This window comes from Strigops habroptila, chromosome 10 (genome assembly GCF_004027225.2).
Source record: "Strigops habroptila isolate Jane chromosome 10, bStrHab1.2.pri, whole genome shotgun sequence".
Taxonomy (NCBI): Eukaryota; Metazoa; Chordata; class Aves; order Psittaciformes; family Psittacidae; genus Strigops; species Strigops habroptila.
In genome coordinates this window covers 5,562,155-5,588,979 of record NC_046359.1, presented here as the reverse complement: position 1 = coordinate 5,588,979, position 26,825 = coordinate 5,562,155, and the positions used below count along the sequence as shown (strand labels likewise).

Genomic DNA, 26,825 nt, shown 5'->3' with positions numbered 1-26,825 from the left:
CAAAAGAGACTAAAGAGAATGGTCAAAGATATAAAGAATTGACCTGTGAGGAAAGATTGAAAGGGCAGAGAAAGAAAATAAATAGAGAAGACTGGGAAAGAGAGAACTGTGATAACACTTTTGAATTCTATATTTAAAAGGTTCTGCAGAAATAAAGGGACTATACAGTTCTTCATGAGTAATGATAACAGAAGTGGCAGTCTTAAATTGCATCAGCAGAATTCTAAATCCGACATTTAGGAAAAGGCTTGAACAACAAGGACAGCGAAGCAACAGAATAGATTGTAATTGAGCATCTTGGAGCTGGTAGTGGCAATTACATGGCTGATCCTGCCTTCAGGCAAAAAGATGGATTGTGGCAGTCCAAAGTAATTTCTAGTCTTTCTCACCCTTGTGTAATGCGTGATACAGATTATTTAGGTTTCAACCTGAAACCTTCATCTTTCAGGACAAAAATTTAAGTCTTAATTCAAAAATCACCAGTAATAGAGAATCTGCTGCCCTTGGTAAATTCTTCTAGTACTGGATTGTTCTCTCAGATTGTAAATTGAGAGTTATTTTTTCTCTTAATTTTTCTGAGAAAACTTACTGCCTCCTTCTTGGATCTGGGAATACATTTGCTCACCTTATGAAGACTCCTTTTATCAAATATTTTACGTAGGTAGGGTTTCATGTGTGATTTCTTACACACAGTGGTGTAGTTGCCTCTGAGCCTTCTCTGTATTTTTTTCTCTCTTCATTTTCTTTTCAAACTGAAGGTTTTCAATTTCTAGACATTTTTCCATTACAGAACATTTATTTTTTTTCCATCCTTCTTGTGACTCTGCAGTGAACTTTGTGCACACTTTGTTTAAAATGAACTCTGTTAGTGGTCACGTCAGTGCTCCTGTTTCTCAGAAAAAGGGAAACTAGGATTATTGTGGCCTTTAAGGTCTCACATGCTGCTGATGACCTGTGGAGGCATTCAAGTCCTTGTCAGAACTGCTACTTCGCTGTGAATGTCCTCTGCTTCTTATTCTAGTGTTTTATGTGCTATACTGCAGTGCATGATGTTTGCTTGTCTTGCTTGCCCTCTGGCTCAAGTAGCTCTTTGCCATCAAACCACTCCATTATTCTCTCCTTTTGTAACTGTGTTATCTGAAAATGTTATCCGTAGTTTTGTACTTACCTTCTGAATCCTAGATTATGATGTTAAACTTTGTAGATTCAAAGCCTCAAGCATGGTGATACCCACAGCTCCCTCTGTTTGATGGTGATTATGTAGAATTTCACATCTGGTACAGGGCAGCCATGTTTTCAATTTCAGTTACATTGATTTTTATATTCCATACATTGCATACACAATATATACTGCCAAGTTACAACGTGGTTTGGGTTTTTTTTTCTTATACCTAATTTGCTGTATTTCAGTTTCCATGTGGACATTCCTAGCATTATGTTGTGTAGCAGTCTGTGACAGCCATTTCCATAGGACAGCGGGAATCACACATGATACTCTTGATAAATGTATTCATATGAGAAGTTGAATAAGCAGTGCCAAATGCATTGCAACATCCTTTGCATTGTAACCTTCCTAAAAAGTCAAGCCCCACGGTTTTATGTGAACATAACTATCTCAGCCAAATGTATGGTTTCATCCAATTTTGAAGATGTATCTTTTCTACACACCATGTTTGTTGATTTAATACTTTCCAAAGAGCTGTATCAGCTGTTCTACTATTTGCTGGAAATTTATTGCAATAATTTGTAATCAGTTTTTCTGTTCCTCTGTATAATGTGCAACATTTGCATCTCTGAATTACAATGAAATGTTAATCAGGGGTCCAGAGAGATCCTGAGCCAGACCTATGGAAAGTCTAGGAAAAAAGGTATCTAGAATTAAGTGATTTTAAATAGTGCAGAGTTTGACGATAGCTGCTGTTAGTGCTTTGTGGAGAATTAGTGTTTTCTCTTCTACTTATTTCTGGCTGTAACTTAGCATTACATAAAGGGAAACACAATTAGTATTACCATCTCAAGTGTTGCCTTCGCTCGAGTTGGGGTTTGTACAGACCCAGGCAGGAGTTGTATCAGTGTTGATGCTGTTAATTGTGAATTTATATATTAAACTACTTTGATATCCTCATCATAGTGAAAGGCATAGGGGAAAAAAAACCCCACAAAACACCTCATTGTTTAGCATGTATGAGTGTAAAAGACTGACAGAAATACACTATAAAACATTCTGGGAGATTCACAGGATAGTGAAATAGGCAGTACCTTAGCCTGCTTCTGTGGAAATACTTGCATCTCATCCTTGAAGAGGGTCATTGGAGCATCCCAGAGTTGCCTGGTGCCTTGTATGCAGAATAGGGTTGCTTTGCCCCAAGTGCATGCTAATTCAAGAAGTTATAATATCTCTTAATTTCAAGGTACCTTTTTCAAAAGGTAAATTTTGATATAAGCACATCTTATTTTAGTCCTGAAAAGGTGAAAGTCATGTGTTTGTTAGTGTTTTTATGTGACTTCCCCATGAAGCTGTGCTGCAGAGCAGGTGATGGAGCTGTAATGTAATTGATGAGTAAAGCTTGCTGGGCAATTGTGTTCTCAGCATGTGATTCTGATTTGTATGAAGCTGTAGAAGGAAATTGTGCTGCCTTTCTAAGAAGGACACAATATGCCCATCCCTGTTAGTATTAGGTGACTGTCAGTTCTTGTTTGCTTCTGTTACATTGAGTTTCTAGCAACTAACTCACTTGTTTAAGGGGAGATACTTTACATTAAAAAAGTAAAAGACAGCCCAAGTTCTTCCAGAGAATAGATTAGGAGCCATCTTTTCCTCAAGGAGTATCATTTGCTTGCAGGGATGAAAAAGCCTGCTTCTGCTTGTGCAGAGAGTTTCGTGCTGAATAGAAATACAGCAGCCTCCAGCAGTGAAGTGAAATGAAAAATAATAGGAGCTGAGAGATTCACCATTCTAAAGCCAAGCAAATCACTTTGGTTGATTTAAAAAAAACCCACAGAAAACCCCACCAAAAAAACCACCAAACCCCACAAAAAAACCAAACAAAAAAAAACAAACCCCAAAACAAAACAATGTTAAACTCATAAGGGGGTTGCAAATGGTTTCAAACAAAGATACTGCTCATGTAAATCAAACAATTGGAATTCATCAGAGACATTTTTGTAAGGGGCGGACTTGCAACATCTGGCATAACTCTCACATACCTCTCGGGCCTTTTTTTTTTCTTTTTTTGCTTTTATTATAAAAAGGATGGGGAAATGTATTATTAATGAACTGAAGTATCGCTGATTGAAGCCTGTAAATATTCTAGCTATTTTGATGGGGGCTCCAAAAATATACCTGTCACATCAGAGCAGTTAAAACTAATGGGATTTAATATTATATACTGAATAAATCTGGAGAAGTTAAGTACAGGAAGAGCACTGCAGAAGATCCATGTATACATTTTCAGTGCTCCTTCGGAGTGCTGTCCTGGCCCACTCTACCCAGTTGCTGCTGAGCCTGAGAATGATCAGGTACATTTATCATGCAGAATGCAGTCTTGATCCCACTCACAGAAGGTAAGCATTCTGCTCAGGCCTAGAAAAATATGATTGTATCCCATTTTGAATCCTTCACAATAGGTATCTGAGTATCAGTAAGGTGACATGATGTATAATGAGAGCACAATGTGTTATTTGCAAGAGCACTTTCATGTGGGTGTTGTTAATTTGAGAAGTTTCACTCTGGAAAGCTAAGTAATATTTAATATGATGTGATTGATAGGCACCTAAAAATATGCAGAACATACTTGAGCAAATGGAACATTGATTTGCCCTTTTATTTCTCTCTCTAAATAGCTTAAGGTTATTGATTTTAGTTTTTTTTAACCAGGAGGATTTTTTTATGCCATGTGAGTGCTGCTTAGCTTCCATAAAAAAAATCTCAGTATAGTCCATAGAAACAAATGGTTGGAATTTCAAATATTATAAACCATGTTTAAAAGAAAAAAAAAAAAGGAAAAGAAAAATGCAGATTTGAATAAAAGAGCCAGAACAGACTTAATTTCTCTGAAAACTCCCTGCTTGTTGCCTGGTGGAGCAACTGCAGCTGGGTGTACACTAGGCTGGTTACAGCCTGCAGGAAACCAGACATTCGAGCTGCCCTGTGTTTTGGGGGAGACACAGTCTCCATTTCAGAAATTGAGAATTTCAGAATAAGAAGAAATTAGAAATAAGAAGTTCAGAATTAAGAAGTTTCTGTGTAGCTCTTTGTAAAAGAGTGACCTCCCATCTGAGCTGTCCTCTTGGGACAGACGAGCTTGCGTGTGCCTCTTCTCTCAGAGCTGTTGGTAATGAATTTGCAGTTCACATGTTCAGGGACACGACCTTACCAGCAAAAGGCCGGGCTCTGACACTTGGGTGGGTTGGTTATGCAGTCTGATCCCTCCTTTCACTTCAGAAAAGACAATATGTGTTGAATATTTCTATCTAGACAACTAATATAATAGCTGTCTGCTTCTGACTTTTGTCTCTTTGGAGGAGCATTTAGGCTTAGCGTCCTCTAGAAACCCTGGGGCAGGATATCCTTTCTCTCTTGCTTCTCTGAATCTTGTAATCTTTATGTATCTTAAGACAACTTGCTGCTGTCATCGCTTCTTACTGTCTCCATTGCTTCCCCTTTTCTTTGTGCTTCACTCTCTTCTGTCTTTAGATTATTGCTGATCTGCATCAAGCAGTAGGAAGAGAATATGTTCGGTAATTTAGGTGCAACCTCTTCTTGCCAGCAGTTTCACTTGAAAAATTTAGTTTTCATGGCTACCAGCCATGGCATTCGCCAAAAGCTTTCTGCTTGAATATTGTCAAGGCTTTATGCCCTCATTGTCCTATTGTATTTGCAGGAATGCCTTTCTTTAATGTAGGTTTTATTTCTGTATAATGATGAAAAGCAGCAAAAACAAGCTCAGAGGAGAGTTCAGGGTACTGAATTCAGGACACTTCCCTTGCACACCCAGGTATGCACTAATCAGGAAGCAAGGAGCGTCTGCCTTTTTAGTTGGATTGTTTTAAAGTTTTATGCTGTCTATGCAATTTCAAATTATGGCAGTGATCCTGCAACACTGAGGTCAATGAAATTACTGGTATGCATCGTTATTCATGAGACAAGCCTTTGCAGACTGTTTTGTGGTCTGGGGAATCATGCAGAATAAAAATCAAGTTGAAACTGTGGCATTTTTTTTTTCTCTTTTACTAGGACTCATATTTTTAAACAATTTTGCTGGCTATTTAATATTTATGAGGAGACCTGGTCTTTTATTATACATATTCAATAATTCATCTGGCTCAAAAGATAAAGAGAAGCCAAGAGGGTTTGGGTTTGGTTTTTTGTTGGGTTTTTTTTTTTTTATATAAAGGGTGTCTTCAGTTTCCTCTCTTCTCATGTAATATTTTACATTTTAAAGGAAAATATATAAATTGTGACTCATAAAATCATCAGAACAGCATTTAAATCATTAAATGTGGCTATGTCCTCAAGCTCCCAAAATTAAACCACAAGCTAGTGCTTAAGAATTGTCCTCCTGAATTGGGGCAACAAAAGGAAGAAACATAATTCATGTTCTTAGGCAAATTCCAAGTAGAATTTATCCCATGAAATTCTTAATTCAGAAAGGTTTTATTTTGTTCTTTATCTCTCTCAACATTTGTAGTTCATAAGTCTGTTCTATAGCATAAATGTCCATTGTAAGTTTTGACCACAGAAGAGTGCAAGCAACTTTGCTTTTTTTTCTTTCTTCCAGTTAGGCTCGTTCTCCTGATGCTGCATATTGGTATAAAACATGCAGTTAAGATACTTTTAACACTGTGAAAATACAGTATAATCATAAGCCTCCTCAAGCTCCTTTCCCCTCCTTTCCTCTTTTTTTATCCTACCTATTAAGCACAAGATGTTTGTCATAAATTAACAGGAGGAGGCGTACAAGAGGGTAAAGTCGAACTGATGAGGGTGATCTGGTTTATCTTTTCATATCTAAATTTCAGGTACCTGTGCTGCATTTTGCTTTTGTGCAGAGCCTGATCACAGCTGGTTTTATCCTTCTCTTTTCCGTGGACTTGTTTGTACTTGAAATTGATGCTTAATTTCTTTTTTGAAGCACAAAAGGTTTTCATATTGACTAAAAAAACCACCAAAACCTTTATGCAGAGCAGTACAAGGATAAGGTGATGTATAACCACGAAATAACCTCAAATCCAGCCGGTGGTACAAGCTGGGAGTGAGGGGAGGAAGATCTGCACAAGTTCCAGCAAATATAAAAGTGGAAATACCATGCATATCTGTCAGTTCATCCAGAGGAAGCCTTTTGAAATAAGCTTGAATGTTGCAAAATCCTTTGCACTTACTGTACAGCTGATCCAAGGCTGCCTCATGGCAGCTCATGTTAGGCAGTGCCTGCTCTGACATGACTTCCTAAATGGGAAATGTGTTGGCAGGAAGTACTTATTCCTGGATTGAGCTGCCCAAGGTTCTTCATCTGAAAACAGCAAGGAGAAAACTCAAGAGGCTTATCTATTGACACAGTGCAAAAAATTTTTGTACTACATATGTAGCTTAATGTGATACCACATTTACCATTCTCAAAGAGTTCTTACATGCTTTTACAAAGTTTTGGTGACTAATGGTAAGCTTCCCAGTTTCACTTCTAACCTTGTAAAAGCTCTGAGCTTGTATAGAGAGCAATTTGAAAACATTCAGATAAAAGATGGATATGTGTGCCACTGTGGAATCTTCTGATGAGATTCACCCGTTTTTCTTCCCGCCAGGTTTGGAGGAGACCAGCCAGTGTACATCAATATCATTAGAGATCCTGTCAATCGATTTTTATCCAATTATTTTTTTCGACGTTTTGGAGACTGGAGAGGAGAACAGAATCACATGATCCGTACCCCCAGCATGAGGCAGGAGGAAAGATATCTGGTATGTTTAAATAAAAGGCTCTGATTACCAATTTCCCATCATCACACAATGCTGACGTTAAGGTGCTTGAAAAAATGGGAGACTGAGGCATCTCGCATTTTTTCCTCTTTGTCTTATCTGGTCCTTAGTTTTTGGTCATCTTTAATACGAATTCAGTGATTCTGTTTGATCTTGTATAAGCTGACAGCAAGACCCAGATTGCCACAATTGAATTGTGGTCCTTTCACTGAGTTGGATTTACACTCGCTGTATAGGGGTTAGGCATAGTAATTCTGCCTATTTATCACTGTGAATATTCAGACAGATATTTAGGTTGGAACTATGTCTGTGACACTGCAGCCTCAGAGGAGATTTAGGAGATGGAACAATTTAGGAAGTCCAAGCCTCTAATGCTCTTAAGTTGTGCATAGTGTTCTTTACACCAGGGCTCTGATCCCAGTTCTTGGTTTGGTTTTGTTGCCTTTTTTGGATTAAGAAGGTGGCAATATTGCTGGATGAGCTGTTCTTACATTTTAATTTTGTGTAACTGCTGAACTGTCATAACACCTGTCCAGCCATTGTCACAGACCAAGGTCCTGTGGCAGTAGGTATTCTACAAATGCTGAATGAGAAATACAGAAGCTAGGGAGGTCGTCAGTGTGTTTCATACTGATATCTTTGCATGCACACCAACACCTCCCTAAGACAACAAAATAATGGAATTAATTCTTACCCTCTTTATAATGGAGATCCAGTTTGGCTGGACTCAGCCTTCAGCCACACTTGAACCTGTGGAAGGTTCAGTGATGCAGCAGTGACAGGACAGCTTGATGGTCTGCTGTGAGATGTTGCAGGCCAGACATAACATCAAAACCAGAGAGAGCTGTGTCTTTTGGATAAGAGAGAGAGGAAGTTTTGATGATGTTTTGGAGGGGCAAAACACTCTTGTAGAGCGCAAGATGTGGTGTGGATGAGCTGTAGAGAACACAGCTCTGAATGACTGCCATACAACACGTTTCAGTACTAGCTGAGGTCAGATGGATCCAAGGAAGACTGGGGTGGGTTTTTTTTTCATATGACAGGGCTGTGTTGATATCTTTTGCGCTTTACTACTGTTGTTTGTCATGCAAAGCCCTGTGAACAGATAAGCTTATAAGTTATGTATAATTGAAGGAGGGGGGCTGTGTGTGTATAGCTATGTATAGCCTTAATCTTCAATGATATCTGCTATACAGATATAAACTCCTTTCAATAATGTTGTAAAGGGATTTTTATTTGCTATAGGTCTAGATATACTGAAGAGGTCCCTGCATCAGCTGGGCAGGTTTTGACCTGCTCATGTGCAGTTGGAAGGCAGCCCCAACAGCTTTGCATGCTGCATACATGGACTTTTGTTTCATCATCAGTGAATGGGACAGGGGTGTTGCAGAAGTGAATGCGTGGTGGCTTTTTTACTACATTATTATTTTGTTAGTGTGGTCATGTTTTCTATGTTGAAAATGTTGAAAACGAGTGGTACAGTATGTACTTCACTCTGAGTGCCTCTACTTCTCATTTGAAGTGGAATATCCAGTGATTGGCACTTCTCACGACTGAGTGACTCTGTAAAAGCTCGATTAATTCAGTACTGCCTGTGCAGTTTAAGATGTGGTATGTACAGCCACTGAAATTCTACTTCAAGCAGAACTGAAATGAATAGATCTAATTCCTCTTGTTTGTGTTGGCTTAAAAGCTAATAGAAAGAATCACCTTGCATTTTTGTTGTGATGTTCTTTAAGAAATTATGTATATGCACGTGTGTGTATGTACACATACAGTGAAAGGGAAATAAGAAGTGGTCACCTGAGGTCAGTAGCCATTTTGTTTAAAAGACAGTTTGCCAGTCTGAGACACCATCGGCATCCCTTGTCAAAACTACTTTATATATATATCCAAGAATGCAGCACAGGCTGGGATCTGCCCAGCTGGGAAGCAGCTCTGTGCAAAGGGCCCTGAGGATCTTGGTGGACAATAAGCTCAGGAAGAGTAAACAGTGTGCAGCTGAAGCAAAGAAAGCCAACAGGATGCTGGGTTGCGTTAGCAAGACCATCACCAACAGAGATAAAGATATCATTATCCCGCTCAGTGCTTGTCAGGCCACACCTGTAATACTGTGTTCAGTTTTTGTCACTGCTATACAAAAAAGATGTGGACACGCTGGAGAGGGTCCGTAGAAGGGCCGTGAAGATCAAAGGACTGGGAAGCCTTCCTCACACCAGGAAGAAAGGCTGATAGAAGTGGATTTGTTCGGCCTAGAGAAAAGAAGTCTCAGGGGAGACCTTATCACTATGTTCCAGTATTTAAAGGGTGGCTACAAAAATGATGGAGCCTGTCTTTTTACAAGGAGTCACAAGGGAAGTACAAGGGGTAATGGGCACAAACTGTTCCTGGGGAGGTTCTGGTTGGACACCAGGGGAAAATTGTTCGCGGTGAGAACAATCAGCTGTTGGAATAATCTCCCCAGGGAAATGGGGGATTCCCCAGTGTTGAACACTTTTAAGATTCAGCTGCACAGGGTGCTGGGACATTTAGTCTAGGTCATGCTTTGCCAAGAAAGTTTGGATCAGATGATCCTTGAGGTCCCTTCCAACCTGGTATTCTATGATTCTAATTTTGCTTTTTTGTTTTAAACTTCTCTGTTGGTATTTCAGTGTTAGAATCTTGGAAACGTTTTTGGAATCTGTCCTCCATCCCTCCTTGGCAGACTTTGGCTGTCACTTGCGCTGTTTGAAGAGGGCATTTGCTTCTGTCCCAGTAATGTATAGGCCACCCGCCAGTGAAATTAATTTTAACAAAAGCCACTTATTCTGAATGTTAAGCATTTTTAAGAGTTGTACTATCCAACGGCGTAATAGATTGCGTGACTGCATTTTAATCTTTCCTCAGTGGTGCAAGGAAATCTGCTGGCATACATTTTAAAACTCAGGTAATGAATTTTGTGGAATGGTAGCTTCAGAGGCCTGCTAAATCAGTTGCCTGATCCAGCTGTGAAGAAAGTAAGCAACCTTTTTGCCTCTGAGCACGAGCTGGTGTGGTCCTTCAGCACAGCATTCATGACTCGCCTGGTTTCTGGCCTCATACCTTCTGCAATTCTTCCTTAATACTTTTTTTTTTTTTATGTAATTGCAAAATGCACCGTAAGGCATTTATTTTTACAGGGCACTATTTGAAGGATAAACTTAGATTTAGCATATTAAATAGTTTCCATATTCATCACAGTTATTAAACCCGAGTCATTTGGGATGAGGTGTGCCTGACTGCGAGCAGATATGTGAAAGCAGGGGGAGGACATGAGAAGTTTTTACTTTTCTTCTTCCATCATGCCTCAGATCAACAGCTAGGAAAATACAAAACTGCTGATGGCTCCACAAAGTAGAGCTCATTGCTGAAGAGCCTGAGAAGCCTGGTGTTGACAGCAGGTATAGACTCTCAAGATGGATTGGTTTTGTGTCTGATGAACTCCTGCTTGGCCATCAGGTTGTGATATCCGTAATGGAGGCATTCCCTTCCCTCAATTCTGAGCCTTAAGAAAAAAAGAGTGTTGGAGAAAAAACAAAACAACAAACTCGAAGTCTTGTTGTACCTTGGGTGCTGGTTTTTTAACTTTGAAAATCTGGACCGCTGACATTGCAAAGATCAGAAACAGAGACAGAAATTTCCATCGTTCACTGATCATTTGAAATTTTCTCTGAATAGAGCTTCAGGCTTTGACTCTGTTCCAGAGAAAACAACTATTCATTTAGGAGTCAGATAAACTGTTTTAAATGTTTTGGTAAATGTCTGTGTTTACCAAAATTTAATTGAAAGCCGTGATAGAAAACAAGCCTTTTATTCATGAGTCAGATACAGCAGAGGCAGCTGCTGCAATGTGAGACTTTCCACAAGGATCAGCCAGCTCATTGCCCTGATCCGATGCTTTCTCTGCTGGAATGAGTTACTGACAGTCACCTAAAAATATCGCTTCCAAGCTCCCCAAAATGAATAATGGCAACATGTTAGCATGGCATATGGCAGAGAGGTAATGGTCTAAAACAGTGGCAAGAGTCACCCTACCTTATGGTCTTATAAGATAAATTCACAAAAGTTAATTTAAAGCTGTGATAGTAAATATGTTTCAGGTTGAATTAGAGTTCTTAAAGTAATTATGCTTCAATAAAGCAAGTAACCCATTATCAGTGCAGCTGTGAGTGCTGCTGGTACCAAGCAAAAGGAAAATACATATCAGATGGTTTAGTTTAAGGCTTGAAAGTGCAGAAGGTAGGAAGCACTCCTGATAGAAGGACCACCATAAATATTTGAAAGCTTTGTATATAAAAGTGTCCTTTCCAGAAGGCTTGTTAGCAATTACTTAGTATTTACTACAACTGCAGTGTGAGACATCAAATATAAAAGGTATGTATGGTTTTTTCAGCTTTACTTAATACTTGCTAAAACTTTGATCTAAGACAGCTAAGGCTGAGTGAGTGTGTGAAACAGCATGGGATGTGTTTTTTGCCTGAATTGCAGGAAAACTGGTTATATGTGATTCTGTTCTCTGTTAGGCTCACAAACAGCATGGCTCCTAACTCACTCAAGTACAAGATCGAAAGATCTTTGAGGTAATCTGTCAGAAGAGTGAGGTTTTGTACAAAAACGATTGTTCATTAAATAACTTGTCACCTTCCTATAGGACGTTTCAGATTTTCGTGATAATTAGTGGTTAAGTTTGCACCACATCTCTGTCAGGCTCAGCATAGTCTTTCAACTTCATCTCTGAAAATAAATATGCTTTTCTCAGCTAAAAATAAGAAACATTCTAACAATATCCAGCTTCAGTTATGCTAAAGATTACCCATGCAAGTAATCCCATAAAGGAGCATCTGTCTTTTTGTCTCTTAAGTTAAATATTAAAATGTATGTTAGAAGTGTGTTAGGATTACTGCAAAGAAGGGAAGTAAAATTCAAAGGACATCAAGGAAATTTCAAGTCAGATTTCTTATAATAGGAACCCCTCTTCTGTGGCAAAGATTGTCGTTTCTTCCTAAATATTTAAACCCATGTTTAGGTTATTTCATAAAGTTCAAACAAAATTGTAGAAAAAGCTGAATGGTTAAACTGTTAAACTCATATAGACATTTTTTTGTGTTCCTGAATTTTGAGAATTTTGAGAATTTCCTTTTATGACTTTTTTTTCATTAACATAAGAACATTTGCTAAATACATTGAACCAATTTTATTATTTATATCCCCAAATTTCTATCTATGATGAAAAATATGCTTTTATCAATTGCATTGGTTTTCTGACAGCAGCTAGCTGTCTTAGTTCCTGTCTTTATCTTTAAATAGAAATATTTAACCATGGCTAATTGTATTGTGAATTGTCACCAGTAGTAACACATGGAGCTTTCTCCTTCATGACTTATGTTTTTTGAATGTTTTCAGTCTGCCAGGGACATGGCCTCCAGGAGAGACCATGGTATGGAGTCCATGCATCCATCTCCTTATTGTCACTCTTGTGAGTGTGTTTCTGTATAAAAAAGGCAGTGGGAGAGTTGCTTCCCTGCAGGTTTGGTGGAGGGAGGAGTAGAGGATTCATTTCTAGATGGGATTTTTCTGCTGCCGACCCCACAAGGGGCTACATGTGTCTGTTGATTGAACCTTGGAACTTTTAAGGAGGGTCTGGTGAACTTGGTTAACACTGTTTGTGTTGGAAATCTGTTGCATGCAGAGGTCAACATGATTTGCCTATGTTGGTGCAGTGCATACCAGATATTAGGGAGTTTAATATATAAATTAAAAAGTACATTTTTCTGGTACTGAGTTCTGAGCTGTAAGAGACATTTTATGCACCCTCAGTGTTTTCCCTAACTTACTCCATACATACAGTAATCATTTTGCTCCCTCTGATACATATCGATGCTGAGAAGCTTTGAATTGGCCATTGGGTGTCCCACACAGTGTCCTGAGCTGCAACACAGCTTCACAGCTGTAGATGTGGTTTGAGGATCACACAGTAGCATCAATCTCTGCGGATGGGACTGGGTTGCCGGGAGGACGCTGGTGAAACACAGCCACCTGTCAGCTGACCCAATTAGAACAGTTTGCTGCTTCTTCCCTCTAATGAGTGTTTTTAATAGTCCCAGCTGTTCCCTTTTGCTGCATTAACTCTTCACAGCAACATTTCTGGGCCCTTTTTGGAACCCTTCATCTGCTGTGTATGTTCTAAAGCACCATCTTTCCCTTAGATGCTCCCATTTTGTATTAATAATTTATTAAACCACAGAGTTAATGATAATTCAGACCTCAGCTGGAGGAGGGACTGATTAAACAACTTATAGCATGTAGTATTAAAGGAAATGTTTTCATGGCTGACATTTGCTTTTCACCATCTTTAATTTGCAAATATTTCTGAATATTCCCCTCTGGAGTTTGCATTCCAAACATTGCAGCATTATGCAATTATTCAAGAGCAAGAAAATGTGCCTTCCTAATCTGTTTTCATTTACTAGTCTGAGTCAATTGCACGTAGTAAATAAAGCAATATACCATGGGTTAAAATTGCAGCACTAAAATCTTTCATGTAATTCATAATACATATTCATATTAATAGCAAAGATAAAAAGATCTGGATTTTATTAACACCATGCTTTTATTTTAATGATGCTATTTGTCATGGTATCATTACACCATTCCGTATTGCATTCCTTTTTGTGGAGGAAGGATGCAGGAAAACTACAATATTTTGCTTCAGAATGTAAAAGCATGAGGTATTTTTTCATGCAGTATTGTACTGGTCTGAAAATTTCTGGCTGTTGCAAATGCTATGAAACTACACAAGAAACCAAAAGCCAAGTATCAAAAGAATTCCACGCACTAAGTACCTACAGTCTTATTTAAACTTAAGATTACAGGGTCTTAGCACCACCAGTAAGTAGTGTATGGTATTTAAGACATTTGCATTTATAGAATTTATGTTCTTTTATTTAAGGACTTAGCTGTATTAAGTTTAGAATGATGAATCTTCATTTTTATGGCTATTTTGCAAAGATTATTTGTGCCTTTCTGAGCATGAATACAGGACAGCTCTTGATGTTCTCTATTGTGTTCTTTTTTGGTTTTGATGTGTTGTGGTATCCTGGGAAACTAGTTTTCTCCAGCTTGTCTATAGGAAGCTATTGTTTATAGAGTGGAAAATCCCAGTCGCAGAACAAAAAGTCTAATATATTGATGCTGGTCCTCTAAGGCCATATAAACTGTGTAAGAGAAGAGGGTATGTCCATGTTATATTTTCAGGAGGTATGTTTTTGGAGATGGAAACAAGAACAGTAGCCCAGAGATAAGAGCCAGCCTTGCCTTCAGTGAGGGCTGGAAGGTGGGTTAGTGGGGAGGATCATCCTTATTTCACACAGAAAATGATGGGTTCTCAGCAGACTGTTACCAGTAAGAAAAGGAGATCTTGTGTGTGTGGCGTACGGTTCTGCCATAGCATCAGCTCAGTTCTCAGTGGCAGTCAAAAAAAAGGCAAATCAAAAGCAACAGAGAAAAAAACCAGAACAGAACCTCATTGTGTATAAATCCATAGTGTGGCTGCATTTGGCTTCCTTCATTTCACATTATCACCTCCCATTCCCAAAATGGGTTTTCAAGAGCTGGAAAATACTCAGAAATGGGTAGGAGCAACAGTGAAAGAATGGAGTAATTCCCATATGAGGATTGACGAAGATTAGGACTCTTCAGAGTAGGAAGAAGTAAACAGGAGAAAGGATATGAGAAGACACATTTGCAGGAGGCATGGAAAAGTTGCATCAAGGGTGACTGCTTGTGGGCAGTTTCAGTGCAAGACCTAGAAGATCCCAACTGGGATGGGCAGCTGCCAGATCCAGGAGAAAGCAGAAAGATGTGATAGTTTGGATAACGTATAATTGAGCTGTGGAAGTCGTTGCTGACATTATTGTGGATAACCGTTTATATGTATTCAAAAAGGAGACATTGTAAGAAATGTTTATTTACAGAGAGGCTGGTCAAATGCTGAAACAGGCTTCTTAGAGAGGTGGTCTGTGCCCCATGTCTGTTAGTGTTTAAGAGGCATTTGGACAATGTCCTTAGAACATGGGTTAACTTTTGGTCAGCCCTGAAGTGGTCAGGCAGTTGGACTAGATGATCATTGTGAATCCCTTCCAACTGAAATACTCTAAGGAGTAAATATGTAGCCCTAACAGGCTATTAATTACCAAGGCAAGATCGCTTTATCAGAAAATCTCTGCTAAGTACACAGATTATTACATAAGCACACAGAAAAGGGTCCTGTGCATACAGCAGATGTTCCTCACAGCCCATACTGATTTTCTGAAATTAGGGACTCTTCTGGGTAATTTAGAAGTGAACTCTGTAATTACATACTTACAAACGAATTCTGCCACTAGGTGATTTATATAAGATAGTTATCCATTACAGACATCTCCAGTTGCATCTATTGTATTTTGACTTTAAAGTGTTCTTGGGTTTATGCCATAGTGGCTAAGGTTTTGTTGTCTTACAGATCTGCCTAGCAAATGAATTTTTGTAATTTCCAAACTAATGCTGAAGCTCTTAGTTGTTAACACTGTCATGACTATTATCAAATTTATCTTAAAAAGCTAAGAGATGAATACATTTAAAGTATGAAATGTATCTACAAATTTACATTATGCACTGCTAATAGTAAAGATACCAAAACAGAAAATGTGGAAAAAACTGAAGATTGTGGGTTTAGACATTTTCTTCAGTGCTTTCTGGAAAGTAGAAGTCTCCTGGTACATCCCAGTACATCTTCTATGTACAATAGTTTCAGTATGGATGAGTTTCAGGTGTTTTGATAATTTCTGTCAGCCTCCGTTTGAGTCTTTGCATTTTCAGTTCTGCTGTATTTTGTTAATGTTAAAGCAACAGGAAGACACATCTAAAGAGACAACACTTAAATGGTTCCCAGTAAGTGATGACTTAATAAATATTAGCTGGCAAGTAACCGTTGCAGGTGAATGAAAACAAAAGAATCTGTGTGAATCTTCAGTGCATAGTCCAACATTTTGTGTGTTGTGAAGCTGGAGAGTAGTCTTTAGTAGTAATCATGTAAAACTAATTATTGATATTTTGTTTGTCTAAAGTTGGAATAGAATGAGTTTTAGAACTGCAGTGTTTTATTATCCAGAAGAAAAGAATGCCTCCAATTTCCATTTCCGTTGGTGTAATTTTTAAACTTAATCTTTTTAATGTTACATTTTATACACAGCCTAAATAACAGAGATGGGGCATTGACCATCAAATACTCTGTTTTAAAAATAAATATGTGTGTATATTTAGAAGTCTGACTTTTTGAAATGTTTAGTATTGTATTCCTGTTTAATTAAAAAATGTCTTGGAAGTCTTGTCTAGTGAAATTGTGGTAGCCTTCCCTAGAAAACCCTACTAAATACCCTGCTAAGTACACTGCTTGCTAGGAGTAAACCTGTTTCCTGGTTGCCTTATGCTCTAACCACCTTAAATGAAAACTATTTTATTGGCAGTGTGATGGGGAAGGAAACTGCAGAACCTTTTAGTCCTCTTGATTGATAGAGGAAGGGCAGAGAGAGGCAGCCCTCCCCTTACTGCCGATATATTGAATGTGTTCAGGCTGTGGCATGATAATGTAATTTCAAGCAGTCAGATACTCACTTCACTCTATAGGTGTCAAAACCTGCAGGAGCTGACAACCTGTGAGAATAAACCTGAATTTATTAGCCTGGTTTATTCCTTTTCTGTCATCCTCCTTCCTCTTTCCCTTTTGTGGATTTATACATAAGTTTTCTGGCTGTCAGCACTGCCAGCAAAGTGAAATAAACTGAAATCCTGATCTCTGAAACTTACTAGCGAAGCTGAAGCTCTGAGGTGGTAAATGGCAGGGAGAATTCAAGGTGGTGGGTTTAGGAGAATCACCTGCCTGAGGCATGTGCCTGATGTGGTGAGAGATAGCCATGTTTCATCAAATTATCCAGAGCTGTCCTGGGCTTTAGGTGTTTGTTGTCAACAGAATATTTTCCTATCATGTAATTCTTTGGTGGTGGTATGGGCTCTTCTGTTGGCTGCAGGATGACTGGGTCATGCCTGAGAATTCTTTAATGCTCTGAAATTGTTTATGTTGAAACCATATGAAGCAGAGATGGCATGTTACAGAAAAAAGGGACACTCGGTGGCCAGGCATACTCAAGACTCAGTTCATCCTAGATCTCACGGGCTCTGGGGCCTGTTGGAGCACAGGGTTCTCCTTTCTGTTCAGCACTCAAGCTCATATCCCAGGTGTTTGAGGCATTTGACCATTGTTTCCTTATAGTCAGTCAGTCAAGTAAGGAAGGATATTGCTGCCAGGAGCTCATTTTTTTTGTCGTTACTATAATTCCACCTTGTGTAAAGAAAGAAATGAGCTGTTTCAAATTTGTCCTTTTTTATTATTATTATTTTTTCCGTAAGATGACTATTTACAGTTGAATAACCTTACTCAAACATACATGTGCCTCTGACCAGTTGGCTTATGAGGTTCCATGGTCATGAGCTATGACAGAGGCGGGTGGGCCTGTCTTGAAAAGGTAATGAAAAGGTAATTTCATCTTTCAGAATAAGCAATAGACCTTCTGTGTCAGCTGAGAAAAGGCATTGCCCATGAACAACGTAGGGAAATTCTCCTTCGAAGTAAAAGCAGCCTTCACTTCTGATTTTTGTTCAAAGCGTTCATTTTCTTCTTCTTATTGACTAGTATTTTCAAAGCTCCTCTATCCATTGTAACTATATTTGCTTTACATAAAATCAGACATAGAACACCCAAAAAACCCCAACAAAGGGTGTTCAGCTGATTATTTGTTGTTCTGAACTCTGGAAAACGAACTGCCATTGTTTCAGCAAAGCTACCTACTGCTCAGTGAATTATTGAAATCCAGTCTAGTCAGGTTATCTTGAACACAACTTTTTCCTATGAATTCTGATCCAAGCAAAGCCAGCCGCTATTCATAACTGAAGCTTGTCAAGAGTAATTTCCTTTTTCTTGGGGAAAAATCCACTAACCGGTGGCAAATAGGAATAGGAAACTTTCCATGATGAATATGGATTGCTAAATGAGATTTTTTTTTTTTTAATTATTTTTCTGTTCTCTTTAAAAGGAAAAATCAAATGTGTTCATTAGTGTTTGAAGGAAATAAAATAAATTTCTTCAGAATATAATCCAAAGAGATGATGTCATAGAATCATAGAATAGTTAGGGTTGGAAAGGACCTTAAGACCATCTAATTCCAACCCTCCTGCCATGGGCAGGGACACCTCGCACCAGACCATGTTGCCCAAGACTGTCCCACCTGGCCTTGAAAACTGCCAGGGATGGAGCATTTACCACTTCTTTGGACAACCTGTTTCAGTGCCTCACCTCCCTCACAGTAAAGAACTTCTTTGTCTTTGATAAACAGAAAGAAAAAAGGCAGATTTTACACTTTTCCTCTCCTTCTAGCAGAGTTACTAACTTCCGTGATTTTATTATTGACCTTATTACTTGCTGTACTTCTTGAAGCTGTAGTGCCTGACAGGAGGGGATTGAGAGATTCTTGGTTTCCCTGTGGGGAAGGAGACATGGTTTTGTTTTTCATAGTTGTAGAAAAGAACTTAAGCAGATGACTTAAGGTTCAAAAAATAATTAAAAAAAAAAAGAAAAAGCAAATAGGAACATTAATTATGCCTCCAAACCTTGTAATTTCAGTTTTTAAATACCTGGAATTGTGAATACAGTGATGGTATTGTCAAACTGAAATGTGGAATCAATATGTTTGTTCCATTTTGTGGCTGCTATTCGGAATGGCAGTGCTATGAATGATGCAAAGTATTAGTAATTTTCCAGAAAAGCTGTTCAGCAGGGGAAAGATTACAGCTAGGGAAATTAGATAGGGGCAGCAGAGCAGAAACCATCCTCAGTTGCAGCAGCAGGGAAGCCATATGCAGAAGCGGTGCGGTTTCCTTCTCTGCTCTGCATCTCGTTTTGCACTTCAGCCCCGAGACATGGAGAGATTAAAAGTCAGTCAACCGCTGGGCAAAAGACTGATAAGAAATCAGAATTAGCACACAACTCACACTTCTAGCTCTTCTCTCAACATTCAAGAGGCTTGTGGTAAAGTGCCACCACAGATGTGGTAGGTTAAGGGGACATAGGAAACATTCAGACCTTGCTGCTATGAGAAAGCCAGTTATTTTTTTTAAAACTCAGTACTGCGCTTTTATGATTTATCATCTGACTTTAGAAAATGGGCAAAACCAAATAAATCTATAACCTGTACTACGTGATGATCATCATATGTTTTCTTTTCTTCAATGGAGATGTCAGCAGCAGGTTGGTTTTTTTTCTTTTTCACTAAGCAGTGTACTCGATGTGACTGAATTATTTCAGGTGCACATCACGAGCTGTTGGATACAATCCCTCTCCCTTTAGCATTAGTGAAATGGAAGTGTATCACTGGAATTCATGAGAGCAAATAATCTAAGCTATAGCTGAGCAGTGTGTTGAAATAAAACTTTTTAAGATGCATCAGCTAGCTAGTGTCCATTTTCTTTAATGAAAAATTCGCTCATCATCTCCAGATGAGAGAAGCTTAATAATTAAAATAAATACTGCTTTCCTGAAGCCTGCAATCATTAATTTTTTTAGATATATTGTGGCATATCTTCCTTATCCATTTATATAATCTTCTTATTTTGAAGAAAGTAAGCATTTTCCTCCCTAATTCTTGTCACGTGAAGTTCTGTAAAAATATGTGCAAATGGAATGATCTGTTTATTTTGCCTCTGTCTTGATGGGATATATGAAAGCAATAATATTTAATGCTCGTTGCCAATGAAATTTATTTTCTTCTGCCTCGTGGATTGCTTCTCTCTGGTGACATCTTTAACATTCAGAACTCTGATATTTGTTTTAATAGGCGTCTTCTGAACTTTGTATTGTTAAAGCTATCTTTTGTGGACCCCTACTAAAAACAACGTAATGCTAGCTTCAAGATGGTGCGGCATTTGTAGAACTTAAATGTGTTTCTGTTGGTGTATGCATTTTTGAGGTCTGGGCTAAAATCTGCTGAGCATAATTTCTGTGCATGCAGTCAAGCTGTGCAGGAGTGAGAACATTTGACCTAGGAAGGAAAATGTGAGAAAAATGTGAACTGCAGAAATGTCTTGTTATTAACATAGGCTTTCCTGTATTGTAGCAACGAAGCAATAGTTTGAAACATTTAAATCCCATCATACCTGTACAAATGACAGTGTGTCATATGTAAAAGTGTGGACTTACTGCCTTAAGCCCTTCTTGAGACATGAGCACCATCCAGCCCACCTAGGGAAGACAGTATTAACTGGGGACAGGCTGAAGCGTTGCTTCTCCTCCGGTGTCCTCCTAACTTCTGATGTTCTTCGGTTTGCCAACTTCCTGAGCCAGATATCGCTTCCGTATCTGTGTTTGATAGACCTTTTTCTATGACTATACCTTTTTAGTTTTTATTATTATTATTATTATTATTTTGGGTTTTGTTGTTTCTTTATTTTTTTAAACTTAGTTACACCTTCGTCATCCAGAGTAGCCTGTTATGGGGAGCTATGCATTTACTAGCACTGAATCTCTTCCAGCATTTTGTTGCCTAATCAGTGTTAGGTCCTTCTGTAACTCCTTCAGGTCAGATTTCTTATCTGCTCTGATGAATATTTCCTAAAAAATTTGCTACTTCACAGTTAACACTTCTTTGTTATGCACAAGAGATGCCTCAGCACAAATGCTGTGCAACACTACTCAATGTCCTCTTTCAGTAAGAAAAGTAGCCAGTTTATTCCTGTCCTTATCTTCTTATCCTTTATTAGCTTGTCTTTTACTGTTTAGGGGGTTTGCCTTGAGAATTTAGGAACACAGGACTGCATTTATCACATCTTCAGTGACTGAATCAAAGACCTGTTGGAAGTCGGAGAGGCACAGCTTTCTCTGCTGAACTCACTTCATTAGAGTGTTGTCTACTACTGTCTGGTTCTGGCAATCTTCAGTTCATTTTATCCATTTTTTTCTAAAGCAGCTTTGACTATCACTTCAGTTTGAAATTCTTGTTTTCCTGACTTATGCCCTCTCTAGAGGACCCTTTGCTATATGTGAAAGCATCCCAGATCTCCTATGGTATTTTTCATGGCATGATTTTTCATTCTGGGCAATGTAGTGTAATGCTTATCACTACTCAGTTATGAGGAGGACTTGCTCTCAATCCAGGACACACTGAATCTTAGTATTACAATGTGCTTGGCTGGACAACGAGGCTTTTGACATTAACAGAGTGATGTATTACAGAGGTGATGATCTGCAGTGTTATACAATGATTTCCTCTGTGTCTTCTCCAATTTGTTTGGTTTTGTTTTTTAAATGTGCAGCCCAAATGGTTTCTGGGATCCAGCATTTCAAGTTAAACAAAAGATACTGGGTTCCAGGAGCCAGAGACATAAAATTATTCTTTCATTTCCTCCATAGAACACTCTTGTTCAGATGAGAACTTAAGTAAATCACTAGCAGGGTTTTTTCTGCTTCATTTAGAGTTGAAAAAGCCTAAGTTAAGAAGTGTTCTGTTTTAGGACTTCTAAGAAAGTGAAGAGAGTCCAGAAGATGGTCTTAAAAAGGAAATACTGTAGGGAAATGTAAATCTTCAGATGAATAAAAATGTGCTATGAAGCAGATGAGCTGCAGTTATTCCTTGTGTTCATCAAGATTAAGACAAAAGGAGTTTCCTTAAATTACATTAAGGTGTTTTTGTATCAGATACTAGTAAAGGTTTTCTGACAGTAGGAACAGTAAAGCAGTGATACGAATCAGAGCAGATATGAACATTTTTATGAACAGATTGGAAAAATGGCAATCCTAGTTCAGATAAACTTGGTTCTCCCTTATTGAAGGACGGACTAAAATGCTTCTCGATGCCTTGGGTCTTCTGTAGCAGTCTTTGTTGTCAGGCTGAGAGCAGCCAGGGCCAGGAGGACCCTCACCCACCAGCTGCATCTCTGTTTGCTTCCAGCCCACTCACTTCAGCCTCAGAATCAGCTCAAGATGAGCCTGTCATCTGTCAGGGAATAACTTCGTCTTTGCCCCAGAACTACCTTTTGTGAGCGTAAATTGCTGGGTGTATCTGTTGATTTGCTACTTTTCTCACAGGCATCTGTAGGCTAGGGTCCAGCAGTGCTGAGTTAGGAAAGGCTGAGAAAATCTTGAAGTTGGGACTGCTTTCTGCTCAGCATTTGCAGAATTGAATATATGCCATCCCTAATTGACTTTATTAAGGGTCATAATCCAAGCAGCCTAATTTTCCATGTTCTTTTATAGAGAGGTATTAGCAAACAGAATTAACAGATGAACTGTCTCCCTGCTGTCAGTTGCCATTGGAGTTCATTCTTGATTGCAGTATAATGGTCTGTATTTTTGGTCTTCTGGATCTGTGCCCTCTGTGACAGGATAGTTATTTAATGCTTATACACTTCTTCCAGCTGGCAGGCACTCTCCTGTTTTTTGGCATAATTTGTTTCTATTTTTTCATGTATTTCCCATACTATGATGATTCTTGGTGAAAAATACAGAAGTTGGAAAAGAAAGGTGTGAGAAGGTGCACAACTAAGAAGTGATTCCATTCTAATCGATAACACTGGTCTTCGAAAAATTACCAACATGATTTCTGATATAGAGATGAGAGAAATATATCCACCTGCATATTTTCTCAATGATGTACATCATTACAAGTTAGAAAATTGGGATCTGCAAATGTGTTTAATGTTTGTCACATCTAAATAGAAGTGTTGTGGGCATACTTCATCACCTCTGCTGTGTTAATGCCATCAAAACTTTATATATGAATGAATAACTTATGCCTGCACTAAATGAAAATGTAGGTGGTTAGCAGAAGATGAGCTGTTTTGTTAGCTGCTGCTTCACTTGCTAAGATGCCAGGAAGAAGAGTTGAATACATTGTTGGCAGAAAAGCCAGGCAAATTAGCCCAGCCAAAAGAGTCCGTCAAAAAGAAAAAAAAAAAGTGGGAATGAAGCTTGGCAGCCTATTTGCTTATGTGGTCTGGGGGGGAAAATGAAAAACACTTATTTTGCCAGAAAAAAGTGGAAAGTCAATTCAAAGAAAACCCAGGATTGTCCTCTACAAAAATGTATTGGATTTGCGTGGCAAGGTTTTGGTAGTGGGGGAGCTACAGGGGCGGCTTCTGGGAGAAGCAACCTTCTGTTGCCCGTGATGGTAATTGGTGAGTGATCTCTCCCTCTCCTTATCTCAATCCACAAGCTTTTTGTCTAGCTGAGGAAGAGGAATGATAGAGTGGCTTTGGTGGGGCTGATGTAGAGACAGCACAAATTGAATCTAAACAAGCTGTAAGCTACCCTAGGCTAGCTTTAAAAAGTCAAGTTTCCTCAGTAGAGCACAATTAAAAGAAAACTTAACTGAACCAGCCTTCATATCTTTTATCTATTTCTCCAGATTTTTTTATAATAGAAATTTCTCTTGAATAATTGTACTCTTACAGTACAGGCTTTTTTATTTAAAGAAAAAAAGTCATACTATGAAACAAAATCAAGTTTCAATAACTTTCAAGTATAAATGTCTAGCCTTGCCAATTCAGTTACTAAGGAAAAATATCAAGCTTTGAGGGAAGGAATAGAAGATGTATATATTCCTTAGTATACTGTCTCTGCTGATATTTCGGGTTGATCTCAAGCCAGCTATAGTTGCAAAGGGTTCTGTCAGCTTCCCGTCCCCTCTTTCGAAGGCAGCATTAATATGTTACCCTGGAGTGTGTGAAATAGAAATATTTAGTGTAAGTCTCTAAGCTGGGCTTGTAACCATAGGTGAAAAAGGCTTAGCAGAGAGCTGTGGGGAGTTACAGCATTGCTGCTGCTCAGTGGTGCACTGTCAAGGTGTGCTTTGCACACCCCAAGGAAATGGGGCAGAGAGGAGATGACTGTACATGTTGTCTAGATTAAAGCTATTTTTGTCTTTGAGAACACTGTCATACTATACATAGATAACAGCACACTGATCTACTCAAACCTTTAAGTTTGGATGCTGTTTTGGGTACAGAGGTAAGCTCAGTTTCAATCTAAACACGCTACTTGTCAAAAACTCATTCCTTGGAGATGAAACTGAACAACCCTATTTCCAGGATTTCCAAGGTTTTATCACAAGTACCAGAAGTACTTTGAAATTTTATTTTCTCAAGTCGACTAAGGACTTGCAGGCAGCTTCCTCCACCCTTTCTCAAAATGTCTGGTGAACTTCCCCCTGCCTGAAGGGAAGGAGAACTGTCTGGCCTGGCTTCTCCATCCATTGGGTCTCTGAGATGGAGACTCAGAAGAGGAAACTGTAGCTGTCCTGTGTATGAGTATGCCATGCCAGAGAATGAACAAAAATGCTTATTTTCCTTTAATTTTATTTAGATTAAGCACCGGAGAACTATAGGGGTTTTTTTCAAGTTTCTGAAATGTATTTTTTTAAAAGGAAGATTTCTCAAAGCAGGCAGTTACAATTATTTTTTTTCTTGTATACATGGTTGATTGACTTCAAGCCAACATATTGGTGTGACTTGCTACTCAGAGCAGTAATATCAGAGAGGGAGCTCGCTCTCAGAGAGGGAACAAAATGTCTTTGGAGCCTTTTGGTTTGCAGTAGCCTAGCTAGACAGCTAATATGGAGAAGAGCTGAAGTATGGACACTTAAATGTTGCCTCCATCTGTAGCTGTCTGATGTTTCCCCAGAGCTACTGTGTATGTGGTAACTTTTCATAAGAGTCCTTTCAAAAATAGGCCACTGAATAATGAGGAAAACATAGTAGGGTCCTATCATTGTTTCCCAGAGACTCTCAGGGGCTTTCTGCAAGATGCCGGGTTGGCCTTTGTAGCCCCTGGCTGCTGACAGCATGCTGTCACTGTCCCTCGGTCCCCACGACTTCTGTTTGGGACTTCTGTTCACTTGCCATAAATGCCAGTCGTCCGCAAGTGGTTGACTTTATTGTAGCTTGTAGGTGAACAACCCCATGTGTCAAAGCACGTGGTTAACTAATGGTTTTCTTACAGAAGTGATGGTTGTAGGAAGCATTTGAAAAATTGGAAAAGAGGAGAAGGGAAGAGAATCTGTTTCCAGATAATAATAAATGAGAAATTATTTTGAAGGGGAAGTCCAACATATTGATAAGAGCACATTGTTTTATGGGACAGTATGGGTGATGAGAGGGCTCTTTTCTTCGTTCTCCAGTTGCTTTTGCTTCTGCTTTTTGTCAAATACTTGGTCTAGCTGAAGGCAAAGAGCAGTTGAAGAAATGATCACGAGGGTTTTGTAGGAATTAAAGAGATCAAGGATTTTTCTTTTTTTTTTTTTCTTAAGCATATTTCAACTCCTGAAAAACATGCAAAGGAAAGGAACTTGAATACCGGCAAAGGTGTGAAACGTCTGTGCGGCCTTTCCAGAGCTGTACAAAAGCATTCGGAAGTGTCTCTCTTCAAAAGCGGATGTGCTAAGCGAGAAAGAGTTGAAAGAAGTATTATTTGTGACTGAAAACTAATTTTAAAATGTAAATCTTAGCTCAGCTTTCAAATGTATGGTTTGTTGAACATAAAGCAGCCTACCTCTTGACTTTTGAGCAGGAAAGTGATGATTAAAGCCAGCTAGAAGAGGTTGTCTTTGGGGAACACAGCTTGACCTACTTGGTGCTCCAGGCACTTCCCTGTTCCATGCTCCAGTTCCCAAAATCCTGTCATTGGCCTCCATCTGCTGTAACATCTGTCTTCACAGGGCAGACCTTAATCTGTTGCGTGGACCCAGCAGAGGATTAGCCTGGATATCTCTTACAGCTATAGTCCTCTTTTGCAGCAGTTTTGATCCTCTTCAGAGTGAAACAGGAGGCCCACCTCTGCTGTCTTGTCAGTAACTACATGAGATCTGCCAGGTAGCTAAGAAGAGAGAAATCCCTGGCATCCATGGATTTCATGGTGCCACGGACAAAGATGCTGGGAGCATGGGTAGCTCTTGCAAAGGTGGCAGAATTTGGGCATTGGGGAACAGTCAGTGTTGGGGTGAAATGGCCACATGCTCTGGTGACTCTTTCTCAGTTGCTGCAATGGCATTAAATGTCACCTGCATCGCTTGGAGGGGGACATGCCCTGTACAGCTGGAGTGCTGGGGTGGGATTTCCATGAGCAAACTCTGCTTTGTTCACTCCTCTGGTAGAAGACCAGAAGGAAATGGAGGAAAAAAAAAGGATTTCTGTTGCTTTCTGAGCTGGTGGAGCCTGCACAGGAGTGAAGGGGCAATCACAGCTGGTGCAGGGAGTTGTCTGGGGACAGAAACCCATGTTTTGGTTAGCTAGATCAGCTCTGCCATCTCGTGGAGCTTCTCCCAAAAATGCCAATTGCTCGCTCTGCAGCCTTCCACTGGTGTCTGATAGACTTGTCCAGGTTGTTGTCATTTCTAGAGGACCATCATCCCACCCAGTTTGGCACAAACCACCCCACGTGGTAGCCCTCCTTGGAGGGGCTCAGTGCCACAATAACATGGGCTGGGAGCCACTTGGCTTTGCCTGTGTTAGCAGTGCTGGTTTGGGAGGTGATGCCTACCTCACAGCCATCTGCTGCCAGTGCCGTTAGCATAGATGCACAAACAAGTACCAAATCCCTCCAGAATTTTAAAGAAATAAGGTCATCTTGCTGTTGTGTGTTACCTTAATACTTGATTGAGATTGAATTGAAACATTAAATACCACCTAGTGAAGTAAAACCACCTCTACTTAGGGTCAAAAATGTGTTGCATTATCATTTACTTTCCATAAAAAGTAT

At 39.2% G+C, this 26,825-nt stretch overlaps 1 protein-coding gene across 1 annotated transcript in view; it reads left to right on the top strand.

The window, feature by feature from the left end:
- UST (uronyl 2-sulfotransferase) overlaps window positions 1-26,825 on the top strand; it is a 154,647-nt gene that overhangs the window by 90,966 nt on the left and 36,856 nt on the right. Inside the window, exon 5 of the mRNA XM_030499861.1 lies at window positions 6,802-6,955. Within this exon, the coding sequence (XP_030355721.1) occupies window positions 6,802-6,955 (154 nt within the window). The remainder of the gene's footprint in view (window positions 1-6,801; window positions 6,956-26,825) is intronic.